At 42.6% G+C, this 26,014-nt stretch overlaps 1 protein-coding gene across 3 annotated transcripts in view; it reads left to right on the plus strand.

Annotated features, from left to right (window-relative positions):
- The first annotated feature begins 2,477 nt into the window (after window positions 1–2,477).
- brsk1b (BR serine/threonine kinase 1b) overlaps window positions 2,478–26,014 on the plus strand; it is a 29,182-nt gene continuing 5,645 nt past the window's right edge. For 2 of the 3 annotated variants that reach the window (XM_030406760.1, XM_030406761.1), the window contains exons 1-19: window positions 2,478–4,170; window positions 4,603–4,697; window positions 9,363–9,448; window positions 9,772–9,912; window positions 11,195–11,311; window positions 11,849–11,882; window positions 11,970–12,038; window positions 12,539–12,685; window positions 16,477–16,508; window positions 16,879–17,043; window positions 18,415–18,512; window positions 18,720–18,870; window positions 19,020–19,080; window positions 22,038–22,314; window positions 22,629–22,677; window positions 23,788–23,911; window positions 24,048–24,149; window positions 24,790–24,898; window positions 25,604–25,693. In XM_030406760.1, the coding sequence (XP_030262620.1) occupies window positions 4,083–4,170; window positions 4,603–4,697; window positions 9,363–9,448; window positions 9,772–9,912; window positions 11,195–11,311; window positions 11,849–11,882; window positions 11,970–12,038; window positions 12,539–12,685; window positions 16,477–16,508; window positions 16,879–17,043; window positions 18,415–18,512; window positions 18,720–18,870; window positions 19,020–19,080; window positions 22,038–22,314; window positions 22,629–22,677; window positions 23,788–23,911; window positions 24,048–24,149; window positions 24,790–24,898; window positions 25,604–25,693 (2,035 nt within the window). In that variant the 5' untranslated portion in view covers window positions 2,478–4,082. Of the gene's footprint in view, window positions 4,171–4,602; window positions 4,698–9,362; window positions 9,449–9,771; window positions 9,913–11,194; window positions 11,312–11,848; window positions 11,883–11,969; window positions 12,039–12,538; window positions 12,686–16,476; window positions 16,509–16,878; window positions 17,044–18,414; window positions 18,513–18,719; window positions 18,871–19,019; window positions 19,081–21,701; window positions 22,315–22,628; window positions 22,678–23,787; window positions 23,912–24,047; window positions 24,150–24,789; window positions 24,899–25,603; window positions 25,694–26,014 lie in introns of all 3 variants that reach the window. The other variant, XM_030406759.1, reaches the window with a different exon arrangement.

Raw genomic sequence — 26,014 nt, forward strand, 5'->3', positions numbered from 1 at the left:
CACAAAAATACCCACTTTCTTGTGTTACACAGTACAGAAGACAGCAGCTTTTTAAACAAAAAGAAGCAAAGCGTCATAGTACAGGCCAAGGGTTTAGTTGCATCATTTATACTGTACATACTTACCAAACCTCTGCAATCATTCTGAACTTGAACCACTACAACAGTGTTTGATGGCTAGAAAATGCTTTTATATAGTGAAAAGAAGTGATGGCTCATGTGATAGCCTAACAGCACCATCCAGTGGGTGAAAATAGACTTACATAAGCAGTTACCATGACTTCATCTGAGTTTTTTGGAGCGTTTGAGAGTTCATCTTCGAGGAATGTAAATCACCCACAGACGTCTTTTGGAGGCGTTGGATTGGGCATCGTACTGGACAAGAACATACAGACTAGGTATCGCGTATGAGGAAAACCATCTACCACATTGGGATAAACTCACAGACACGGAGTCGCATGCTAACACTCACCCGTGGCACCATTAGATAATCTGAACTACATCAACCTGCCTGCATCAAGAGATTAAGATTAAAAGGGATTAAGATTTGGGAGTCAGCGTTATACAGATATCACAATGTGAACTTTAATCACAGCACACCCTGATGCAGCACATGGCGTTTTTGCAAGTACATATTATGGTCTGTCCCGGGGGTCAGTGTGTGTACAGTGGCTGTTCATCTGCTGAATGTCATTTAAGTTGGGTTTTTTTTTTCACATTTATTGAAAGAGTTAAGCATATAAATAAAGTTAGGAACTACAACAAGATCCAGTGTTGTTACATTGGGTGTTGTTACATGTAGCTCAGCCAAATCCCCGGCTCCCCCGGCTCCCCCGGCTGCATGTCGAAGTGTCCTCGAGCGAGATCCCAGAACCCCAAATTGCTCCTGATGAGCAGGTCGGCATGTTGCATGCCAGCCTCTCCCATCAGTGTGAGAACGGGTGACAGTGACAAGTGTTGTAAAGCACTTTGAGTGGTCGGAAGACTGGAAAAGCGCTACAGAAGTGCAAGTTTATGTACCATTCCATTTACATGAATACATAGTGTTGAAACAGACACTGTACTGCTTCCTCTGTTGCTTTCAAACTTACCAATTTGTCAAAGGTTATGCTGCTACAGCCTCACCTGCTCTGGTAAGACCGGTGGACCTATGGTTGCTAATGATAGCAAGCTTTAAATAGACACTGCCGTAGAGCAGACACTACTAATAAGGTTCACAGGCTTTGATTCATTTGTGCTCGCTATACAGTTAGACCTTTTTTTCCCCCCAATTGTTATCATTTTTGACGCAATGGCACCTACAGCAAAGGTTGCATAGTCTATCTTTATCAATGTCGTTGGCATGGAGCTGCAGAGGTTTGAGCACTTGAAAAGTTGAATCTTCAAGCCGGTGTTTAAATTGAAATGTTTGTCAGTGTGTATATAATTACACAAAAAAATTGGGAGAAATACAAACTACAAATGCAATGACATTTTAAAAAAAGAAAGAAAAGAAAACAGTAAGCTAATGGGTGTAAGGAAGCCTGACTTAAGGAGAATACATTTTAATTTTTTTTTACAGTATTGTGAGAAATACTGACATTTTACAAGTGTGTTCCCCAGCAGAACTTAATATATATCAAACGTTAGATTTAACACACTCTTTTCCCTCATACGTTTGCATTGTGACATTGCAATTGCACAGCTATCAAAGGCGATGAACTTGGTCGTGTTTAAATTCAGAGATAGTTTGGTCAAATCAATTCATCAATCAATTGTCGTCTGCAAATAAAATACATGTTACTTTTCAGAAACCTTCATGTGCAAAATAAAGCAATAATGGTCCTGACACTTTGTCTCGAGTGACCCCAATGCTATATCATTGTACCTCTGTCAGTCGTATACAGCAGATAACACAGCTTTTTCGATATCAAGAAAATATAAATATCGTTGAAAATGGCATAAAAAGGGCTGGCTCCGAAAGCTATTTGTGATGTCACAGATCGTGCCCCTTTAAATCAGATTTCACATGTACACTTCTAGTATCACACTCTGTACGTACACAATTCCACACAGTGATGCTTCAACTGTAGAAACAAGAAGAAGAAGAAGAAACACAATTTTGCCTCACGGGGGACCTCACATTCATTGATCCATATTTTAAGTGTGAACCAATCACATCAAGTCTTACTAATGTGATTATTTTGAATGGTGAGCGACAAGAATTCACTATTCATCCTTATGTAAATCAAACAAGTAAACCATATATTAATAGGTGCCTTTTCCACAAAGTGTTGCTGATATTTCTCCAGCAGTCATTTTCTATCATGGATTACATGAACTTAACGTCCTCCTGTGATCCTGACTTGGTCCATGTCCTTGCCATCCTGATATTGTTCTCTCGCTCTCGCAGCCAATCACATAATGAGGAACTTTGCCGTAGTAAAACAGGGTGGGGGCGAGAGAGACACTCAGATAGAGGAGGGGTGCGGAGGGAGAACAGGGACCCGGATGCTGATGCTGACCGATGAAGAGAAGGAAGCTGGAGAGGAGCAGGAGGAGGAGGAGGAGGAGTGTGAGAGGTGGGGAGAAAAAGAGAAAGGGAAACGGGGGATATTACGAGTGGCGGAGACCATCCCGTCAGTGATGGACACTACTGCTGTGGACGTGGGAAACTTCTGAGAACGCGAAAGATTTTCTTGCCAGGGGCGTTTTTGTTTTGCCTTTTTGGTTTTCATCTTAAACACTGGTCTTATTTTTAATCGTCGGTTTCGGGAGGCAACAGCTTGGCGCCTGCTGAGGGAGGAGATGCGGTGATATCATGAGCATAGCCGGTCAGGGTGAGAGAAAGAGAGACAGAGAGAAAGAGGGAGGGAGGGAGGGAGAGGAGAGGAGAGGAGAGGAGAGGCGGGGAGTCGGCTACCACCAGTCCAGCTGAGGATGCTTGTTGTTTCTAGAAACAGGATTAATCTCCGGGCCGTGCGCTGATCCTCCTCCGGCACACAGAGCGCACCTTCTCTCCGCGCAGCTGTCCCGACCGAGGGCGCGTATCGCCTGTCTCGCCCGGTCCGCCCCGAAGCTGTTTGCCTTTTTTTTTTTTTTTTTTTTTTTTTTTTTGATGCTCTCCCCCCTCTTCCTCTATTTCCTGATGCAGGGCCGGGGAGGGGTGAGCCAAAGTGTGCACCGGATATTGGAAAACCCATTCTTCTTGCTGATGCTGTTGTGATAATAGATTATTATCCTGGACAACGCCGCGTCTGCACAGAAAGGCAGACCCCGACCGAAACTAGGCCTGGTGCTTGGAGGAGATTAAAAAAAAAACGGGAATGTGCGAGCTTGGGAGGATTGTGGAAACATTTTTGGACGGTAGCAGCAGCAGCAGCAGCAGCAGCAGGGAGGAGGGGGGTCCCTGATATCGATCAGAGAATGGATTCAATCAGGGCATTCTGACTTGGGATATTTGAGACTTTGCTCTTACAGAAATCAATCTGTGGCAAATGTAGCCTTCCTTGTCCAGGTCTGAATGAGATCTTCTTTTTTCTTTTCCTGCTTCACTTTTTGGCCAGCCGCATAAGCTATACAGGATCAATCAGCTTTAAAACTACTGTTATTTATAGCAGGGGTCGGGGGGGGGTGGTGGGTGGGTTTGATGTGACACGTTACTGTGGACCATCACGGGCACCGGTCAAACCTCACACGTCCTCTTTCTCTTTTCTCAGCTTTTCTACCTTCCCTGTGAATGATGCTGCTTTCCGCGCTGTAGTAAAAAAAAAAATTATTCTAAAAAAGAAGGATTAAAAAAAAAAAAAAAAAACCCGACACAAACCCGAGACTTTGAGTTTATTCTAGGCCTTACAGAGTGGAAACTGGGCCGGTTCTCACTCCAAAGCACGGACCTGACCGCATGACAAACAAGTGCATGGGAGTAGCCTGCAGGGCCCGGCGCTAGATCACGACCAGTCCCTCCGTTACCTCTCCGCTCCGCTCCGCTCCTCTCCTCTACCGCCGCCTGGGGATGTGCGTTAAGGCATTACGCACGGAGAAGGGGCGAGTGCTATCTTGATCTTGCCTTATATCAGGAAGAGAAATATCACCTCGGGAAGGATGAGCAGCAAGGAGCTGACGGTGGGCCAGTCCAGTCAGTATGTGGGGCCTTACCGGCTGGAGAAGACGCTCGGGAAGGGACAGACAGGTAGGAGCCTGCTGGAGGACAGGACGTCTGCGAGGTGCACCGTCCGGAAGCACAGTTACAGATGATCATAGTCATAGTTTCATCTTTTACTCCTCCTGTTAGCCTTCTTATCTTAGTCCTCTGTTCTGCTACAACCACATTCAAGCATCTTCTGAAATACATTACAGGATGTGCATGTCTGTAGTATCTGGAGAGAGGGTGGAGGGGGGGGGGGGGGGGGAGACGTCACACAAGGCCTCTAAACACGTATTACAATCAGTCCTTTTGTGAGCTGAGTTTGGTCAATGTTTGGGACAATGTCAGTAAAGCTTTTTGAATTATTTATGACATCGCCTCCTTCCTGTTTTCACACTGCATGATGATTTCTGATGCTCAAACATTTTCTCCCCCTCTCTCTCTCTCTCTCTCTCTCTCTCTCTGTGTGTCTCTCAGGACTTGTGAAGCTGGGCGTCCACTGTATAACAGGGCAGAAGGTGGCCATAAAGATTGTCAACAGAGAGAAACTCTCCGAATCGGTTCTAATGAAGGTACAGCACCTATATTATCCGTGTGTCTGTCCTTATGTGTCCATGGGCTGCATCATGTGTCTTCCTGTGCCGTATAGTATCCTGGCAGTGTGTGAAATGGTCACAAAATATCATCTGTAGGATTCACGTACACGGACGCCTATTTTCAGATGTTTTCGTGAACCTTGCCACAGCTGTCACCCGTGTCTGCGCCACGTTTCTTGGACTGAATGAACCCGGCTGGAGTTGCAGAGAGGTTGTCGGGTTGGACAGGAGATTTGAGGGTTTGCATCAGTTCTGTGCACAGGTTTAGGTCGGGCTGGGTAATACTGTCCTGACAAATATCTCAGTATATCAAAGCTGCAACATTTTATATATTTCAAAATGTTGAATGTCGTCGATAAGCACTTCATAAACACTCAGACTGGGCGACACAATCATGTTTCATACTATTTTTGATCAGACACCTTGATACCGACGTTGCGACAGTCTCGTGGGGATGACCTTCACAAAATATGAGCACAGTGAGATTTCTGATTAACAATCATCAGTAGTGTGGATACAATGACTAAGTGGGCTCCAGGTCAAGGCAACAAAAACAGTTTGGTGTGGTTGGTTTGATGTTCAGGAAAAGAAAGTGTCGGTTTGTGAAACAGTCATGAAAATGAAACTACTAGAGCCCGCTGAAAACCCGCTGCTCAGCACAGATTATCTGGTAATGTGAGGGGGTTACAGATCCAGTCTCAAGCCTCTCAAACTGCTCACAAAAAGCTTGGTGATTACATCTGTACTTTCCGAGCTGGGCCACAACGACCAGATGATACAGCCATCCCGGACCAGCTGACGGGGCTGCAGAGCAACTACGAACATTGTAGCCCTAGAGGCTAATGTTAGTTAGCATGGGACTGTTGACAGCACTGTAAAATTTCACCTCCCGATCTTGCTGAAGATTAAAAAAAAACCCTGTGGACCGGTTCTCCGCAATCATCCAACCTTGTGCTTTTGTTTTGTTTTTCACTGCAACGCGTAACTACAGTAAGTCGTTGCGCCAAGCCTATCTCCATTTTGTTTACGTCTGCTTCCCCATGAGACCATGTGAGAGGGATCACATGAGGCGGCCGCATCGCTCCCTCTGGTGCGATTACCTTATTTGTAGCGTGTGTCGGGCCATTAGTTTAAAAAAATCCTGTAGTGTGTTTAAGATTAAAGCGAAGAAAAAAACCGTGGGGTTTCTCATTGTGTGTGGCAAAACCTGATTTCAAAATTGGACTGGACTGTATTTGTGAGCTCAGCTTGAGTCTGCAGAGCCATACTGCCAGTGCAGACATTGTTGCGCGTTCACATTACGCCAACCTGCCAAGTGTGAAGTAGATCGGGTGAAGGGCTCTCGAGATATGTGAAGAACATACGGACAGAAAGACTAGGGTAGGATGCAGACTAAGCTCAGGGGAAGATCGTGATTTCTGTCACAGGTTAACAAAAAAACAGTTCAGCTACTGGATGTGTGCACGTGGACACCAATGATGCATTTTTTTACTTTTAATTTTGATTGTCACAAGCATGGACAACTCATGCCCATTGTGCACACATCCCATGAATTCAATTTCGTCACTTTCCCGCAAACTGCTGTGATGCTGGGTTTGACCACGGAGCCCAGATCATAAGCTCGCACTCTCCAGCCTGCAGAAATAGCAACAGAAATGGAGTCTATATTTTCGTCAAGAAAAGCCCATCTGTGTGTTGTAACTTGGAGCTGCCGAGTGTGTGGGCACTGCTTCTGTATACCGAACAATAGAGATGATTTCATTCTGCTAATTAAGCCCTCTGATGAAAGCTACTGCAGCTGAAACACACTGGACTCGGATGAAATTGAAATAGGTTTTTTTATGTTTGCCGTTTCTAATGTGGCTGATTACGTGCAGCCTTGAGCAGTTTTTAAAGCGCGGCAGGGTGCACGGGGAACACTTTAGCACAGAATGAAGTCTGGTGTGGTGTGTTGGTGTGATGTGTTTTAGAACAAACGAGTATCTCTGTCAAACGCTGAAATACAGATTTCGAAACTAGCCTACGGGAAACGACAGAGCCTTGTTCTACAGTACATAAGATCAGGCAAACGTGACCAGATTACTTTCTTTAGCCCGGATGACAAATACAAGACAGAGAGCCTCCATCCCTTCATCCTCTACAAATGCCACTGGTCCCTATTCCTCCGGTTTAGACAGTATTGCTTTGGACAGATGCCCATTGCCTTCTCTGTGCGCTAACGGCCAGTAACAGCATTACTGGGCTGCTGTCTGCTAGCTTTAGCTGGGCACATTTAAATACAAGGAGCCGAAGTCGCTTTTTTTTATAGTGACACTCCAAACGTGGCTTTTCACTTTTAGCTTCCTGCTCGAGGGCTCCACAACATGACTCAGAGGCAAAAACATAAGAAGTTTGTTTCTGGCAGTTGAAGCCCATTTTCTATCCTCTCACGTACCCTTAGTGTCCACATTATTAGGTTCAGTTCAATGCAATCCGAAACCACTGTGCTGAGACAAAGCCTACTTTTATCATGCATTCATTAACACTGATGTCATAGCTAGCTGTGGTGTTGGATTGGACTGCTTTTTTTATTCAGAAGTTTTTGGAATATTCTGTATCCCTCATGTAGGGAGGACAAAAAAAATAGGAACACCTCTCAAAAGCATATAATGCGGTCAACAATGTCAACAGAAGCTGAACCTTAAAGACAGATTTTATTGAAGGGCTGATGTATAGATGGGTGAGATTATACAGTTGTACCTTATAAGGTGGCCACCAAATGTTTTCATATCTTCCTACAGACCTAGACAATCCCTTACTTTTACTATCAAATTAAATGTCTAATTAGTTGTCGGTAAAATAGCTACAAATGGATCAAATATGGCCTCAAATTAATAGAATATGCCACTATGAAAGGATTCATCAGAACTTTTAAGCGTGTTTCAGACTATATGGTTCAAAGACCTTGAAAGACCCCAACGGATAATGAGAATGAGAACATAAATGCACCATCCAATAATCAATCAATATTGTGCGTCATATGTGAGACTGTTTACTAGGTCATTTAGACAACTGCTGGTGCTGAAATGAGATCTGATGAACTTAGTTCATTCACTTTACAGGATAGAGTTTGACATTTTGAAGTCCATCATAAGAGAACATTGACATTGCCTTATGTAGTCACTGTGATCTTACCTCCTCTACTAGGCATGAAGAGACCAAATCATCACTGTAAAAGATGAGGGACAAAATCTATAGTCCGCATTAGACTAACCACCCACTGCTGTTCCACAAGAACACGCTATCTGGTCAACGATTACATTGACTAATGATTTTTTCAATATGGGTGTATGAGAATTTTATGAACTAAACTTGATCAAATGTAGCTTTTAATTAATCTGTCCCATATGATCTTACTTAATGAGCAAACCCCATCCATCATTGTTAAGGTATGGCCAGAATTTTAATTTAAAACATGATCATGAACATGCCAATTCACGCGTGAAATAAACAACAGTGTGGATGGTTTTTCAAAGACTTATATGTTTTGTTTTGCAGAGATGTCTGAAGTTAGCATGCTAACCAGCTAGCCCCAGACCATGAGGCGACAGTCTGACAGCCCAAGCAGTTTCAGCTGGCAGATGTATGACAGTGGCGAGTCTTATAAGCCAACAGACTGAACTCAGAAATACATATCTTCTCGTCCACGGAGTCATAGTGCTGATCAGACTACCACCACCTCATACATCTGTCTCGTAGGCTGTGTTCAGTCCCAGTCTGGTGTCCAGCCATGTTCACTGGGAGGCGGCTTAGCCTGACTGAGCTGAGTCTGCCGCTCTTGCTCGGGGCTCGGTAAAGGTGGCGTTGTGGCGCTATTGCGAAATCTCTGTCTAAAAGGGGCTAGTGGTAACGCTGCCCTCGTTAGTTTTGGAACTACCTTGAAATTCTGTCTGTCTCTTCTACACCTTCAAGCAAAATGGATTTGGTTCTCTCAAATACAAATGTGGAAAGATATAAGATTATCTTGGCAAATGTCTTTTTTTCCTCTTACCTGGAGTACTATTAATCCGTCTAGATTGTTTTGTGCAAGATGCTGAGATTCGGAGATGTCTGCCTTCTCGTGAATATAACAGAGCTTGATGACACTCTGTTTGTGGTGCTTAATGCTAAAGAAAATACTGCAATGAAATGAAATGATGACTTGGCTAGTCAAAATGATCCTCAGACAGCGTGGGGTGTAAACATTAATGGTGTTGTTATCGTAATATGACCTTGACTTGGTCGTAACAATAGCTACCTTAGTTAGCTAGGATAGCTAGCCTTTCATCTTTGAGTAGCCTAGATGGACGCTAATCATAAAAAAGAATTATTTTCTTATTCTGCCGCCTCAGTGTCTTCTGCTCCTTGTGTTAGCACACCTTCCACACATTGTTTCTGCCCCGCAGTGATTGCTAAAGAACTTACAATAACATTTCACGCCGCCTCAGTCTGCGTCACATTTGACCTAACTCTGCCTTCATGTTTGCCTCCTCCCTTACTCCCTCTCTCTTCCCGCTGACATTTCAATCTCCATCATTTTTAACCACACTCTTTTTTTTCTCTCTCTCTCTCCCTCTCTCTTAACCTTTCTCCACTCCTCTCCCTTCGCCTTTGTCTACGCAGGTGGAGAGAGAAATAGCTATTCTTAAACTAATAGAGCACCCTCACGTTCTGAAGCTGCATGACGTCTATGAGAATAACAAATACCTGTGAGTATCTCTCTGTCTTTCTCCCGTCCGCTGACTTTTTTTTTCTTCTTCTTAATCTTCTGCCTCTGGATCTCCGCCAGAGCAGAAGAAACAACCTTGAATCTGAAAAGGAAAAAAAAGGATCTGTGAGGCAAAACTGAGATAATTCACCAGATGATTTAGAGTGTGTAGAGGGCTGTGAGTGCGTGTTTAAGTTGATATGTGTGGAGGAAGCATCCATGACTTGTGTTTGGGGGGGTTTGGGGTTGTAAATCTTTTGTTTGTTAGCTACTTTTGCTCACCTGTTTGCATCTCTCTGACCTCTCTGCCCTTCTGTCCCCCAGTTACCTGGTATTGGAGCATGTGTCTGGCGGAGAGCTATTTGACTACCTGGTGAAGAAGGGCAGGCTGACCCCCAAAGAGGCCAGGAAGTTCTTCAGGCAGATCATATCCGCCCTTGACTTCTGCCACAGTCACTCCATATGGTCTGTTTGGGGCTAATGACCTTATGAGGCCTGCCCTTTTTGTGTGTGTGTGTGTGTTTGTGTGTGTTGGTTCCATTTCCAGTTTTGACTCCTGTCGTCGCTGTGTTGACCTTTGTTGCATGTCACACCCTTCTCTCTCCCCTCGTCTCCTGTCTTCTCCTTCACTATCAGCTGTCCAGTAAATGCCAAATATATAGTTTTTCTTTAAAAAAAAAAAAAAAAAAAAAGGCGATAGAGAGCGACAGGGATGATGTAACCAGGAAGTTGGCAGTTGCCGGAGATAAAAAGCTACTAGCCTATAAATGGTCTTGCATTTTTATAGCGCTTTTCCAGTCTACTGACAGCTCAAAGTGCTTTATAACACTTGCCACATTCACCCATTCTCACACTGATGGCGGAGGCGGCCATGCAAGGTGCCAACTGCTCATCAGGAGCAATTTGGGGTTCAGTATCTTGCTCAAGGACACTTTGACATGCAGCTGGGGGGAGCCGGGATTTAAATTAGTGACCTTACGATCACTAGACGACCCGCTCTACTCACTGAGCCACAGCCACCCCATAAAATATATAGAATTAACTTAATCGCAGTCGCATGAATGAATGCCACCGCCACTGAGCTTACTATACTCTGACTTTTCACAACCTTTTACCTAATGATGTCAAATCGGATATATCACAGACCTATATTGATAACATAAGAATATAATCAGCTTGTGACACAATAACAACCCTATGTCAAGCAAAATGGGACAGATGTTTTATTAAACTACGTAAAGTCCAGGTTTATGAGTCGGTATGAGACCAAGCTTTAATACCACATCCATCTGAAAATCCTCTTTGCTGTAATCGTGCAACCAAAACCAAACGACGCTGACACAACAAATGTCTGTCTGAGCACACAAACGCAGGGAACTTACCAGGTTTTTTTTCCGTCTTTAATTCAGGTGAATCTTTACTTTCTTCTATCCTCTACGGCTTACGTGTACTGTACAACAAAAACCTTGTGCAACCCCTCAAAAAGTTAAAAGCTGGTTAAGTATGTACTACATGCGTTGTCTGGGACTGAACAGGTACCTTACATTATCTGAGGGGTTTCGTAAACTGCCATGAAATGAATTATCATCAAGCCAACATCATTCACATGAGAGCTTCCACTGATAGATGCAAAGTCCTGTAGATCTCGTTTTGGTATGAATATTGACATGTCACTCAGAAGTCAACTAAGTGTGTGTGTGTGTGTGCGTGTGTGTGTGTGTGTGTGTGTGTGTGTGTGTGTGTTCAGTCACAGAGACCTGAAGCCAGAGAATCTTCTCCTGGATGAGAAGAATAACATCAGGATAGCAGACTTTGGCATGGCTTCGCTACAAGTTGGGGACAGCCTCTTGGAAACTAGTTGCGGGTGAGTACTGGATCAAATGGTTTTAAGTAACTTGTTAGTATATGTCCGACTCACTTTGGTCATATACCTTTTCAACTGTCATCTTAATGCAAAGGCATGTTTCCAAAGTTAGTTGTTTTACGGGAAGTTTTCCTTCCTTACAACTCTATCAGAGAGTGATCAACTTAATCCTCCACTGTGCGAGTTGGCCTCAAATGAGCAGTTCAGTGCATCTTCCTGGTGATATCGGGTTATGACTCTCAGATTTAAACAGTTTGGTGATGTATACAAAGTGTGCGGCGCGTTGGGAACATCCATTTGACGCTCTATTGCGTTTCGTTTTTACATAATCGATGGCTTTGTTCATCAAAAGCTTAAACCGCCTGCCCATCAGCCATCAGGAGGAACGTGGATTTAACAGATAAATATAGTATGGGATTGTAGCGTTCACCTGGATTCACCTACTCTGCCTATTCAATGATTAAAGAGCAAGTGTCTTCAGGTTTTTGTATGTCTTCGTCCAATCATTTAATAAGTTCCTTTCTTCTCTATTTATAGATCCCCTCATTATGCTTGCCCAGAGGTCATAAGGGTAAGTTACTTCCCTCTTAGTGTGTGTGTGTGTGTCTCTGTGTGTGTGTGTGTCTAATGCTACCCTGTCCCTACATCTGTGTTTCAGGGGGAGAAGTACGATGGTCGCAGGGCAGATGTCTGGAGTTGTGGAGTTATCCTCTTTGCTCTTCTTGTGGTGAGAAGATCCTTCTTACATTATTTTTTTCTCCTCTTTCCAGTTTTAATTTCCCTGCCCCTAACTCCACCGGGCTGGTCATCACTTTGTTGATAGCTTTTGGTCTGCTAGCACGGTAGCAGGATACAGAGGCATGTGGGTGACACAGGTGACGGCATTTAAAATCAAGAAAGAAAAAGACCACCAGCAAACGCGGATGTAAAAAAAAAAAAAAGACACCTTTGGAGGCCCTTAATATGGATACAATTTGTTGTGAGACATAGCTGTATTTGTCTACTAGAAACTTGCACAGGGCACCTTTAAAGGAATTTAGTTTAATCTCTAGATTTAAATCATAACTTTAAAAATGTGAATTGTCATTTTTGCCTTTAGTTGTTGTACAGGTTAAACAAACAATGTATAGTTATAACTATTTAGCTTAAGAGGTGCTGGTAGGTTGATTTTGCTCTTTTTTCATCTGTTTTCTAACCCCCTCTCCATCTTCTACCATTCCTTCCCAGGGTGCCTTGCCCTTTGACCATGATAACCTGCGGCAGCTTCTAGAGAAAGTGAAGAGCGGGGTATTCCACATGCCCCACTTCATACCTCCTGACTGCCAAGCGTTGCTTAAAGGAATGATAGAAGTCAATGCTGACAAGAGACTCACGGTGAGGTGCTAGGGACCACGGGGCTGATTAGCAAGAGGCAAAGGACACTCTAAAAAAGTAAATGGCACTGTTCTTTTTGCAGCTACATGCATTTTGGAATCAAAGAACAAGGGTTTACTCTGGATACGTGTTTTTGCTTAACCCCTTAAGAAAAATATGAAATCTCCAAATACCATAGTGTCAGTCCAAATGACCATATGTATCAAAATCAATGTCTGCCAAGAATTGTTTCACACAATGTCAGTCACTTGGAGGAAAGGGGGGGGGATGTCTGACGGATCAAGACTTGGAACACTGGACACTATATACATGACTAAGCAAATCAATAAGTAAACTCAAGCCAAATGTCCTGACTGTATATTTCTCTCTGCACACATCTCAGATGAATGACCAGGCAGCTCAGCCAGCATATCCATAATATGGCTATAACAAACCTAACTGACCATTTTCTAAACCCCTGAACAACTGTTGTGCATTCATAGCTTAGCAAGTAGCAGGCCTGTCCAGCTTTGGATCTCCAAACATGGTGAACAAATGTGCAAGGGGCTGTAATAAGAGTGTAGAAGCCTTTCCAAAAGCATTCGAACAGAATCAAACAAAAACTTCAAGTAATGGATTAAACAGTGGGTTCATCTGCTGTAACGTCGTTGCAAAGGTTGGCATGTCCCGCTAACTTGCTAACCACTTACAGTAGTAACTGAGTGCTTTTAAGAAAACTTCACAACCAGCACATCAGCTGTGTAGTATTTATTCACTTTGTGGAAGCTTCTCTTTCGTCAAAACCTATTCCCTCTCACATATTTTTCAGCAGCCCTGTCCTGCAATGCAATGGGACAGAGTCTACAGAAAAAAATATTTTTTCGAGAGGCTGAACAGAAGAACACTCCTTCCGAACGCGCTGGCTGTCAGTAATTGAAAACGCATCCGATGACTGCGTGTTGAATATTTTTTGTTGAAAGATGCAGGCAGACCTTACAACAGGTGACAAAAAACAAACAAACAAACAAATCATAACAGAAACAAATAGAAACATATCAGAGCATAAAGCTATTAGCAAAAATGAGGGCTATTCAGTTGGTTGCACTTTACAACTTCCCCTCTAGAGGCCGCTTAATCCTACCCACTCGACCGAAACTACTAAACTTGACAAGATATAGCAATGGCAACAACAGAAGGCGGGGGGCTCAGTAAATAGTCACTTGTCACCGCTCCCCAACTGTGTTCCAATTTGCATACTTTACTCTTTACTTACCTACAGTACTTCACTCACAAAGTAAGTACTGTTGCGAGCAGTATTCATAAAATAACGGTACAATACTTCGTCATGACAGCACTTTGAAATTTGACCCTCATGCTCATATATCAGTCGCAATGCGCTGTGCGAAGTTTGACGGAAAACATTCTTTTGATGCCGTTTAGACTGTCGTCTGTCTGTCCTCTCTTGGCGACTGAGTCGTTCCGACATTGTGGGTCAGAATAGGCAGAACAGCATGCTGGCTTGTATGCTGCGATGGGACCGGCTGCAGTAGGACGTCTTGTTATTTTTGTCACACTGCAATTGACCTACTATGTATTTGGATGCACTAAAACTTTTCTGGCATATGAAACAGTATGGCAGTGTGGGCACTGGAGCGACGGGACGCAGCACCGTCTTACCACATCAGCACTCAAAGTACGAAGTACGAAGAGTTCTTTCAGGAGAGAGGGAGGGAAGGGAAAGAAAAGAAAAGACCCAGCCCTAGGCTTTGCTTCTAGATGTGACAGAAATTGTCTCTGACACAAGACCTTACACTGCGATGAGGGAGATGACGAAGGTGGAAAGAACAGAGCAGAGAGAATAGGCTTCAGGTATTGCTGAAAGGCAGAAGCAGAGTCAGCCATGAAGGGACTGACCTGAGTCCTTATTTCTGTCCTTAAAGACATGTCCTTATTTGGAGACAAGGTATGACTAAAGCGAGGCCTACAGTGTGTATATATGTCTATTTAGAGGAATGAATGGATCAAGTGGCATCATCCGTGTTGAGAAGTTATAGAGGCATTGAGGTTGAAAAAGAAGAGGACCTTTCCTCCTTATTACCTAAATGCCAGCTTTCCCTCCCAAAAGCAAGGCTTGAAAAGAATGTGGCGGTTCAGAGGAAGATAGAGACGAGAGGGTGAGTCAGTGAATAAATGAACGACTGACTGAATGGACTGGTAGAGGAAATTCCACTGCACTCAGGTCGGAAAGGAATGAGGAAGCTGGGGGGAGACGGGGACAACTGCGATGATGTGGTTTGCTCCATGTTGTAAAATTAAGACAGAGAGAAAGAATATGTCTGGTCAGTTAGTCATTCTCCTACAACAGAGCAGATTTAATCAAAGCTGTGGCTTCGTCTGATGAGCTGTTGATTAATGGAGCCTGAAACCAGGTCAGACTGTCTCTCTCATTCTGTCCGTCGGCTTGTTGCCTCCATGGCAACCACCCACCAAGCAGGGAGACAAAATTCAATCCAGTTCTAAAGTAGCTGTAGCTAGAAAGGAGAACATTCGGAAACCAACCCTTTGCCATGTTCGTCCTATTCACGTCTGCTCTGTGCTGCATAAGGCAGATACCGCATGCAGCTGCTCGCTCGTTTTTTCACTGCAGATGTAGAAATACGGCGTTCACAGCGGGCCCACTTTGGACTTTTTACATTCTTGCAGAACTGCAGCTGCTCCATTATTCCAGCCCCAAGAGATACCGTGCAGTATTGATGAGATGGCTACCACTGTACGCAGTCCTAATGCGGGGATGGGACTTCTATACAGCACGTAATATGCTGGAGTATTTAGGACCGGGCTAAAGGGAGACTTTCTTCTGTTGCGAAAGTAGAAGCAGAATCCATTCAGTAAATGTTGAGATATTTGATGCTGCCAGCATGGCTCAGAACAATATCAGGGCACACGTGACATGGTTTAACTGAAACTGCTGTTTTGTGTTTTTTTTCCTGCAACATTATATTTGATGTTGCTGCTGATCACCGGTGAATCAGAGCAGAAAGCGACAAAGTCTGCAGGTGTAGTGAGTGATTGTGACTGAGTGGGTTGAAAACAGGACTTTCACCAAGGGCATGGGGATCATGTTTGGAACAAATTGTTAAACTTTTGGGTTATTATATTTAAATTAAGTTCACTTATGATTTTCTGTTGTCTGTTGCAATGTGGTTAGGGTTGAGGGCTAAAATACTTGGTTAGGTTTGTGAGCTAAAGTTCTTCATGAGGTTAAGGGAGCTAAAATACGTGGTTAGGTTTCAGGTATTTTAGCATAAACTATAATACTTTGTTAGGTTTAGGACACATCATAGTTTGGGTTAAAATAGGGTCCTTCACAACGTTAACCACTTGTTAGGGTTAGGGTTAGGGTTAACGTCTTCCGTGTGCATACTTTTCTCATTGGTGTCTTTAGTGTGTTTCTTGAGCAAAGCTATAACATTTCAAAAGCACGATTTCAGCGACGGTCCTGGAGCAGCATTCATTTTGATGTTCCACAAACAACAACAACAACGCCGCTATCAGAACATGCAGTGGGAATTCCTGAAACACATTGTTACTTTATGCCTAACACTGTGCAAACGAGCAGCTATCTACAATGCTGATTTGTAAGCTTTAAACTTCCAGAAGGAAAAATACTGCCTTTTGGACAGTTTGACAGCAAATGCGTCATGATTCTTAACATGTGGGATTTAAGGGTCAGCTTGGTTGTAAAAAATATTTTAAAAAGACATGTTTTGAATCAATGCTTTAATATTGTCTTCTGGTTTTGTCGATTGCAGCTAGAAGCAATACAGAAACACGCCTGGTACCAGTAAGTACATTCATTTTTCTTACTTTGTTTTTTCCAAACTTTCTTTGCATTTTCTCTGTTTCAATCAAGCCAGTCCCACCCACAGCTCCCATTTTACACTTCATAATTACCTCGAAATGTTCCAGCTGTCTATACTGTAATCATCAAAGTGCTAGCAGTTTAAAAGCGAGGGTCAAATTCTTTCCCTGGCCCTACCCGACTGTTGTTGGGAATTAAGCACTATAAAATTAGACTACTTTCTCTCGGTCGACATTCAGCCTGTGCGATGTTGGACCTAACTGTCTGCCGATGCCTGCCGTAAACTCTTGAGATGTTTCCAATGCTTGGAGTTGCACGTGCTAACCCCACACACTGACTTCTCTCTGATCAGGAGTGGTCGTAACGAGCCTTGCCCAGAGCAGCCGCCCCCTCGCCGGGTGTGTGTGAAGAGGATCCTGTCCTTAACAGACCTGGACCCTGATGTCCTGGAAAGCATGTACTCCTTAGGATGCTTCAGAGACCGTGTCAAACTCACCCAGGACCTTACAAGTGAGGAGTGAGTAATAAACCCTGTCATATATTTCCACTTTGAATAGATGGCAATACATCAGTGTGCACCCCGGTTTAGGAGTAAATATGGTGTGTGTGATGGAAGACCTCAAACATCAGTGATTACTGTGATATATAAACATGTGTCTCCACTGCCCCTATTGATCCCTGAGCATATGTAATCATCGTAAAAGTTGAGCAGACATGTCAAGTCTCACAAGGTGTGCCTGCGTGCATCCTGGAAAAAACAAAACAAAACTGTATAATTGTGTGTGTAGTTCATTTCATTTCTCTTTCACAACCTCTCTCTCTCTCTCTCTCTCTCTCTCTCTCTCCCTCCTTCTCTCATTGTGGCCAGTCAATTACTTACTTCATTAATCTGCCTGGCATGGCAGGAACAAGAGCAACAATGCCTCTTTTATCTCGCTCTCCCCGCCCATCCCCTTGTGTCCCCCTTTTCTCCAAAAGTGATTTCGGGCTTCTCGCTACCCACAATGCAACAGCAGTAGCAGCGCAGTCCTCTTCAACAAAATGAGCCGCTACAAATATTCATAGTGAAGCCCTCGTCGATGTTGTTGTATTAACAAAGGGTTGACATTCTATAACAGTGATTACTGTTGGAATACAGAGCTATTTGGAGGCTCATTTTAATAAGAAGGGTAACACTAAGAGCAGCTTCCAGTGTGTCAGTACCAGTGAGAAAAGGACAGACCTAGTATAAAGCGTGACAAAGTTAGGTTAGGGAGCATGGTAGGATTTTCATTCAGGATATTGGGGTTGATTTCCTCTGTGAAACCAATTTGTTTCAATCCAGACCATGATGTCCTTTTCCTTTTAGTCATACATAAACAAATATCCTGCAATATAGAATAAATTAGAATAGAATGTGCCTTTATTGTCACTATACACATGTGTCATTTTATGACCACGACCATTTAAAATCAAGATATTCCCTTAAAACCTGAGAAAGGCATAAACATAGTAAATATTGGTCAGATGGCCACAACTCCAGAACATGTTTATGTTGATCTGAGATTGCTGGATGTGTAAACAAGCAACTAATTAGCTTGTTGGCTAATTAGCTAGTTAACAAAACGAAACAAAAATGTCAACTGAGACGACTATTCCGCTCAAGGAGCAACTTTAAATTATTCACATTCACTCTCCTTTTAGAAACAATTAAAACATTTTTTACTTACTATATACAACCTGACTGGACCACCAGTTTTGCAGTATTATTACGTGTGAACATTCAGGATGATTAGCTGTAGCTGTCCTGGAAATTTTGATGACCCTGACAAGCCTCTGTCTGTTCTCCAATTTAACTTCACTGTCCGTCTCCTCTGGTCTCTGAGTGTCTCTGCATCTTTTTCTGCAGGGAGAACCAAGAGAAGATGATTTACTACCTCCTGTTGGACAGGAAGGAGCGATACCCCAGCTGTGAAGATGAGGATCTGCCACCCAGAAATGACATTGGTGAGAAGACTTTCTCTAGTGGCTGATGGTCTATCAAAGAACAAGACAAAAGCTTTATTGTGAAAGGAACATATTCATTTTCAATTTAAACTTAAATCTTCACCCAAAATGTCTAAATGTCAGAAGAACTTGATGTTAGGTGATTTTAAAAAAAAAAAAAAATGATATCCTTAATATGTTTTTTAACTAACATTTTTGTCCTTCAAGACCCACCCAGGAAGCGCGTGGACTCCCCCATGCTTACGCGTCATGGCCGCTGTCGTCCAGAGAGGAAGAGCCTGGAGGTCCTCAGTGTCACAGAACAGGGGTCTCCCACCCCACCTCGCAGGGCCCTGGACACTAACGCACACAGCCAAAGGTACGGACCAGAACGATATTTTCTTTTTTTCAATTGAAAACGACAACCTCGATATCAAGGTCAAATTCAGATTAGAATGATTAAAAAAAAAAAAAAAGAGAAAAACTTTTTCATGGAAGCTGCCTGCTGTTTGTTGCTGTCTTCAAAAGGTCTCGTTCAGTCAGTGGAGCGTCCACAGGTCTGTCCTCCAGTCCTCTCAGCAGTCCCAGGGTAAGGACTTCATTCTACTCTTTTCTAGTTGATTAAATTCAGCTGTGGTATTGAAGTATTTGTTGTTCTTCTTACTATTTGTTCCCCCTGACATGTAGCAGCTTAATATGTATAATCATAGTGAGAGAAAAAAGGTTGGACCGGCTGTCTGGAGACTCAGAAACAGCCATTCCTATGCTGCAAGAACTTGTGAGAAGTCACACAGCTACAAAAACTTGCTTTCTCCAAAATAATCTCACCCATTTTAATTTCGCTGTACCTATGATGGTCCTGGCCGGGTCATTAAAATGTGCTGTTCTGTACTTTACATGACATAATCTGACTAAATGATTACACTGGTGAGAGTGGGGGATTGTCAAAGAAAGCTGCATTAATGTGCACAGTTTCACTCAGTTTTAGCATCTGTCGATTAAAGCTACATCAAATATTTAACTTCGCAGCAAGAGGGTGAAGCATGTCTACATGCATTCTTTGGATTCCCTTTCACTAATTTCACTGAGTGACGTGAACACGCTTTAATATTTAGCGCATAGGGTGAAAAAGTCGAAGCAAGTATATGATAATATAATCCATGAGCTTTTTAAACTTGCTTGTTGGCCATTTTCCCTAAATAAGCCATGCCAGTGCACATTCTTATAGACACTACTTATTTTGTTTACAAGCAGTAAATGCTCTTATTCCCTTTTTTTGTCGAGAGTTAGATGAGGAGATCAATACCACTCTCATGTATGGTAAAAAAGAATTAAAATAAATAAGCACCCACTACCATCTTGTTAGCTGTAGCACAATACTAAAGTACTTACAACAAGGGGAAACAGATAGCATGGCTCAGGTAATAAAATTGCTCTTTCTAGAATTTCTAAAGGCCACTATTTAACACATTACATCTTGTTTGTTCAATCCCTACAAAAACCTACATGTTGATAAAAGCTGTTTGAGGTATTTACCAATGGATTTTTACCCCTCTATTTCTTGGCTGGGAGCAGTAACTTCCTGGACGGCAACCAGCGGAGACTTAGTTGTACAGATTAAACAGATTCAATATTTCTGAATAGGCTGGCTTTGTGAGACAATTACCTTTCGACAGAGCCAGAAACTACTACCTCCTAGTCCCAGTCTTAATGCTAAACTATAAGCTTGCAGGCTGCTAGCTAAAGCTTCGCATTTAACGTAGAAAAACAAGAGTGGTATCGATCTTAAAATGTAATGCTTGGAAAGATAAGCACACTTTCCATAATGTCAGATTATGCCTTTAACATTAAGTACATAATTACATATTTTTTCTTTTGCAGACCCAAGCACACCCTACCCAGAACATAGTCTATTTTTATAGATACAGTAGGACACATTGATTGCAAAATATAATAGAAAGCACTTCTGCCATCTGCTTTGGGCAAGGCTTCCATTCTGTCTGCATATATAGTAGAATCAAACATAATATTGTCCAGAAACTATTAAAGGAGACTAATTGTGCTAATTTCAGGTTCATAATTGTATTAATAGAAAACCACTAGAATATTTTTTTTTCTCACTCTGTCTAGTGTAGCAGTACTGTAATCCCCCTCTTATAGCCTCACTTCTACCATGAATCTAGGATCAGATTATGCAAATGGGACATCGTGACATAGTGTGATACGAAAAAGTCACACAATTGAAGGCAGGACTACTGACGAGGCATTTCAGGCACTTCAGGAGCAGTGTTTCCTGTGGAGAGAGGAGCTTCCGTCGGCGCGAACGTTGACCTTTTTAACTTTGAAGAACTTTTTAAATGCAAAAGAACCTATAAAAAAACAATCATGGAAAAAACGAAAAAGCACAAGTCTCCTAGAAAGAAATCAGTAAGCCAAACTGTTTTACTGGGTAAATAAACCAACCTACAGCTGTAAATGCTAGCTAACGTACCAAATGTGTATTCATCCACAGCTGAAAATAGTCCCTGATACATAAATCAGAGAGATTATCTCTTTCTGAAATATTGAACTCTGTCTTCTTTGTACTTCAAAATGCAAGCCTTATCCTTTCGTTTGCAATATTTTTATATTTATGGTCCCTGAAGGCAACATATTGTAATGATTGTTGCACTAGCAATCAGTCAGTCAGTCTTTGTCCGCTCTCTGCAGTGCTGTAGACTAAAAGTAGTTTTAGATGTCAAATGAATCAGAAAACTGCCACATCTGTCTTTCCAATCTTTTCCTATTGAACACACAGTATACATAGTCTACAATATCTGCTACTACTTCAATAACTAAATATCGGTTTTGGACATCAAAAGCACAAAAACAAATTTCCTGTTAGGATGTTTTTTCTGTGATAACTGTTGTCACTGCTGGCTTTCCCTTGCCATTGTATTGTCACATTCAGTCATATATGTTCCCATTTCATAGACACATCATGCTTACTCATACATAAGTCTATGTGCACATGCTAACATGGACAAAAAAGGACTACACACACAATTATACCCCAGAGTAGAGATCATCAAGTCCATCTTCCATTTGGTGATTCTGATCACGACTTATTGAAGAATCGTTTCCAGAACCATAATTCATGACCATTGCCTTCTCTCATCTGTTCATCCCTCTGTCCCTCCTTCTCCCCATCTCTCTCTGTCTACCCATCAGAGCCCGGTCTTCACTTTCAGCCAATCAGAAGTCACTTCCACCTCTGCTTCATCCTCCAAAGACCCAAAACCAGGAAGTGCCACCACCTCTCGTCCTACCCGCCCAGCACCTGACCCAAAAACCCAAACACTGCCCTCAAAGGGCCCCACTGACCGGCCACAGCTCCACTCCATGAAGTCCCTCCCACTCCAGACTCCACGCTCCCCTTCTCCGTCCCCCTCCCCACTCCTGTCTCCCATTCCACGCTTCTTCAACTTCCCTTCACCATCTGTATTCAAGTCCAAAAATGTCCACTCGTCCTCTAACTCCTCTGCCACCCCTCCTCCTGTGTCACAGGTCACGCCACAGGGCTCGCCGCTGCCCACCCCGCTGGGCACACCTGTGCACCAAATCCAACACCCTTCCTCCACCACCCCTCCCTCCTCTTCCTCCTCATCTTCTTCTTCCAGAGCGGACGGAGCCGGCGGGGCCTCGCTGTCGTTGACCCCACCCTCCAGTCCGGGAGGCAGTGGCGGTCTGGCCGCCTCAAGCTCCGCCCACTGGAGAACAAGGCTCAACTCATTCAAAAACAACCTTCTGGGCTCACCACGCTTCCATCGGCGCAAACTGCAAGGTGAGTGAAGCTGAAGAATTTAAACAGAAACGAAGTGAAGATAGTACATCCTGAAAACGTGTTTTCTAAACAATCTCCTACTCTTGATTTGCACCAAAGATAGGCTCTATTATTACCAAGACACTTATGTATGCCTCAGCCTGCAGCCTGTGGCTGTGTTGAGTAATGTCTGATTCTGTGATAATGTGTAATTAGGACAATTAAATTAGGGCCTGTCATCAAGATTCACTGCCCTATTCCATTTTCTTTCTCACTCTCTCTCTCTCTCTCTCTTTCTTTCTCTCCTTTTCTGACTCTGTCTCTGTCTTTTTTAGTCCCTACATCAGAGGACATGTCCAGTTTGACTCCAGAGTCAAGTCCAGAGTAAGTCCACACATGCCTCAGATTGTCTTTTCCTATTTTCTGTTTGAGTGCAACACAAAAGTTAAGAAGTTTCTTGTGAGGGTTGACAAAACAATCTCACCACAAATACTATAAACAGGTCATATAATGGTTGTGGGGTTTTTGCCGTTCCTTGATTGTGTTGTGTTATTTTCTTTTAACATATACAGCTGTAGCACAGCCATGGTTACCAGCTGTAGCAGCGTTATTTTGGATCACACTACCTTGCTAGGCATTGCCCGCCCTACTCTGCCTCTGATTGGAGAGTAAAACCTAGCGGAAACAGAGGAGAGGGACATTCCATTTGCAGGTTTTCAAAAATACACCAACAAATCAGTGCTAATGGTGCTGTGTATCTGCAGGATGTGTAAATAACTTACTGTAGCATTGTTTGCTAGCACAGATTGTTTTCCAAGACAACAACAGGCAAAAAAAAATTGTGACTTCAAATGAAATGCCTGAATATGAAATTAAATGACTTGATAAACAATTTTCAGAAAGTGTAAATTCTGTCCTTTATCTGATGTCGATCTAAAGGCTTACTATTCTCTACCAGACGGGTCAAGTTGTATTTCTGTACCAAAGGAGTATCACACTTACTTACATACATCTTTGTCAATTTCTATAACATCAATGGTGAATAACATCAGTGCACTGACATCTGCATTAACTGATTGCTCAACAGCTGATCAACTGATCACCAGTGCAGTGTGTGGACATTATAACCTGGTACTCTCAATACTCATTTTCTGTAATCCAGTTGGCTGCAGTTCATTCCATCACCCCTGCCTCCCGGATGATTTTAGTTGCTTAATGTTCGTGTATGTGTTTGTTAAGGGGGTGTGAGATGTCCAATGCAGCAGAGTTCTTGTTGCTGCTTGTTTTTTTATGCCAAATTTAACAGAATGACCAACATGCTATAAATAGCCCATTCCTTGATGAGACCGTCTCTGACTGAATGCTATGTCAGTTGTTAGTGGCCTGTTAAAAATAACACATCAAATATGTCTCACACCAAATATTTTGAATCATTCATCTGCGCTCGACTGAAAAGATTGAATGGAACTAATCCGTCTCATTTTCTATTGGCAGACTTGCTAAGAGGTCCTGGTTCGGTAACTTCATCAGCCTGGAGAAAGAGGAGCAGATCTTTGTTATGATTCGAGACAAGCCGCTAAGCTCTATCAAGGCCGACATCGTCCATGCCTTTCTCTCTGTGAGTCCGATCTTGAGCATAGATGAGCCTCCATAACTTACAGCAATCATGTATGATACTATTTGTGGTGGTAAAGACACATGTTTAAGATGTTATCTCTTTTACTGAGCGTCAACCTTTTGTTTTGCCTCTCCAGATCCCATCCCTCAGCCACAGTGTGGTGTCTCAGAACAGTTTCCGGGCAGAGTACAAGTCCTCCGGTGGCCCCTCTGTCTTCCAGAAGCCTGTCAAGTTCCAAGTATTGAATATATTTTGTTTGTTTGTTTGTTTATTTGTTTTTTTACTCTTTCAGTTGTAACAGACTCAAAGCTTGATATTTGGAAATGCGTGTTTGCATCTCAGTGCTCCTTGTGAAGGATTGTGTTTGTAATGTAATGTTATTACCTGATACATGATGATTCAATATCACAGATACACAATTTACATTTAATGCTGGCATACAATGCAAAGAAAAATGCAGAAAAAATGCAAGAGACTTTGTGTGTCAAGCAGCCAATTGCAATTAGTGTCTGTATTTTTTTTAAATATATAGTATATATACAGTAAATATATAGTAAATATACAGTATATTTGAAGTGTTATGTTTGTACATATTTTATATCAAATATCTAAAACTGTAAATCCATATGGTCAAATCACAGATTATCTGATTAAAGCCTCCATGTACAGAATTTGAAGATGTCCAACTTTGGAGCCCCACAGTGTCCTTGTTAAAAACCCAACAGGTCCAACTGGGGGGCACCAAGATGAATGGATGTAAAGAAGAAAATGTACCACATATGTACCACAATTTCTGGTGTTTGTTTGTGAGAAAACCCAGTTATAATTCAGTGATCTTGGTTGTGAACTCAAGGATGTGTGGTCTTTTGCTCCCATAGGTGGACATTGCTTTCAGTGAAGGAGACAGGGAGCGAGAGAGGGAGCGAGCGGAGAGGGAAGGAAGAAGAGAGATGGGCATCTACAGCGTTACCTTCACTCTCATAACAGGTGTGAATGTGTTATTGGCTGTTGGACATGTGATGTACATGCATAAAATATGTATCCAAAAAGTTAGTAATGCGATTTAAGTTTTGAAAATTGGACTGTTCAACAAAGAGGAAGGTTAAAATGCCCTATTGTGATGAACATTTCATGCTTATTTACTGTATAGACCCCATAAAATGACACTGGTGTTTTGAGCTTATGGAGTCCTGTGGAAGCTTTTATGGGTAGGACTTCTGGGGCTGGATTGGGGGTTTGTGGTATGCCTTCGAAAACCCATTAAAAAGTTGTGGTCACGCTAAAAGGTGTTGACCCATGAAGGTACTTGCTGTTGAACACAATCAGCATTTGGCAGCTAAAAGACAGATACTCCTCTCATGTGACAAAAACAGAGCTAAAGTGATAGTGAATATTGGACTTGTGTTTGCATGTTGCAAATTAACGCTAAGGTCTCTTCTTGTCCCTGTCTGCTGGGTAGTGGCAAATTATAGGTTACTGTTTGCCAACAACTTTGCACAAACTCTAAAGGTGATAGTATGTCGTGTTTACAACCTGTTTCTGCTGCCCCCTAGTGGCCAAGGTATCTTTGAGGCTACTCTTTTTTTAGTGTGTAAAATTAGAGTTTCAAGTTTCACCGTGTTAGACTTTAAAATTGCTCTCTGAGCCAGAGCAACCTGGAATGACTGATGAGTCAATCCTCCTTCCTCTCAGGTCCCAGTCGCAGATTCAAAAGAGTGGTGGAAACAATTCAGGCTCAGCTCCTGAGTACTCATGATCAGCCTTCTGTGCAGGCACTGGCTGGTAAGCATCACACACGTGCACACAACACATATAGTCGTGTTTTTATCCTTTTTGGGGACATTACACAGCCTTGCTTCCATTCATGAAGACTTACCATAACCATAACTACTACATGCCTGACCCCTACCCTGAACTAAAACCAAGTCTTTACGTTGAATTTTAATTATTGATGTTATGGGGACTTTTCTTCTTTCTGGGCACATTTTTTCCCTATAAGGAAGATTCCCACAATGTCACATCTTAACTATGTCCCCACAATGTGAGTTTGATATGTCTGCACACACACCTGTTAGTTCGGTTGTTTGTTTCACGTCTTTTCTC

Source organism: Sparus aurata, chromosome 23 (assembly GCF_900880675.1).
Source record: "Sparus aurata chromosome 23, fSpaAur1.1, whole genome shotgun sequence".
NCBI classification, from domain to species: domain Eukaryota; kingdom Metazoa; phylum Chordata; class Actinopteri; order Spariformes; family Sparidae; genus Sparus; species Sparus aurata.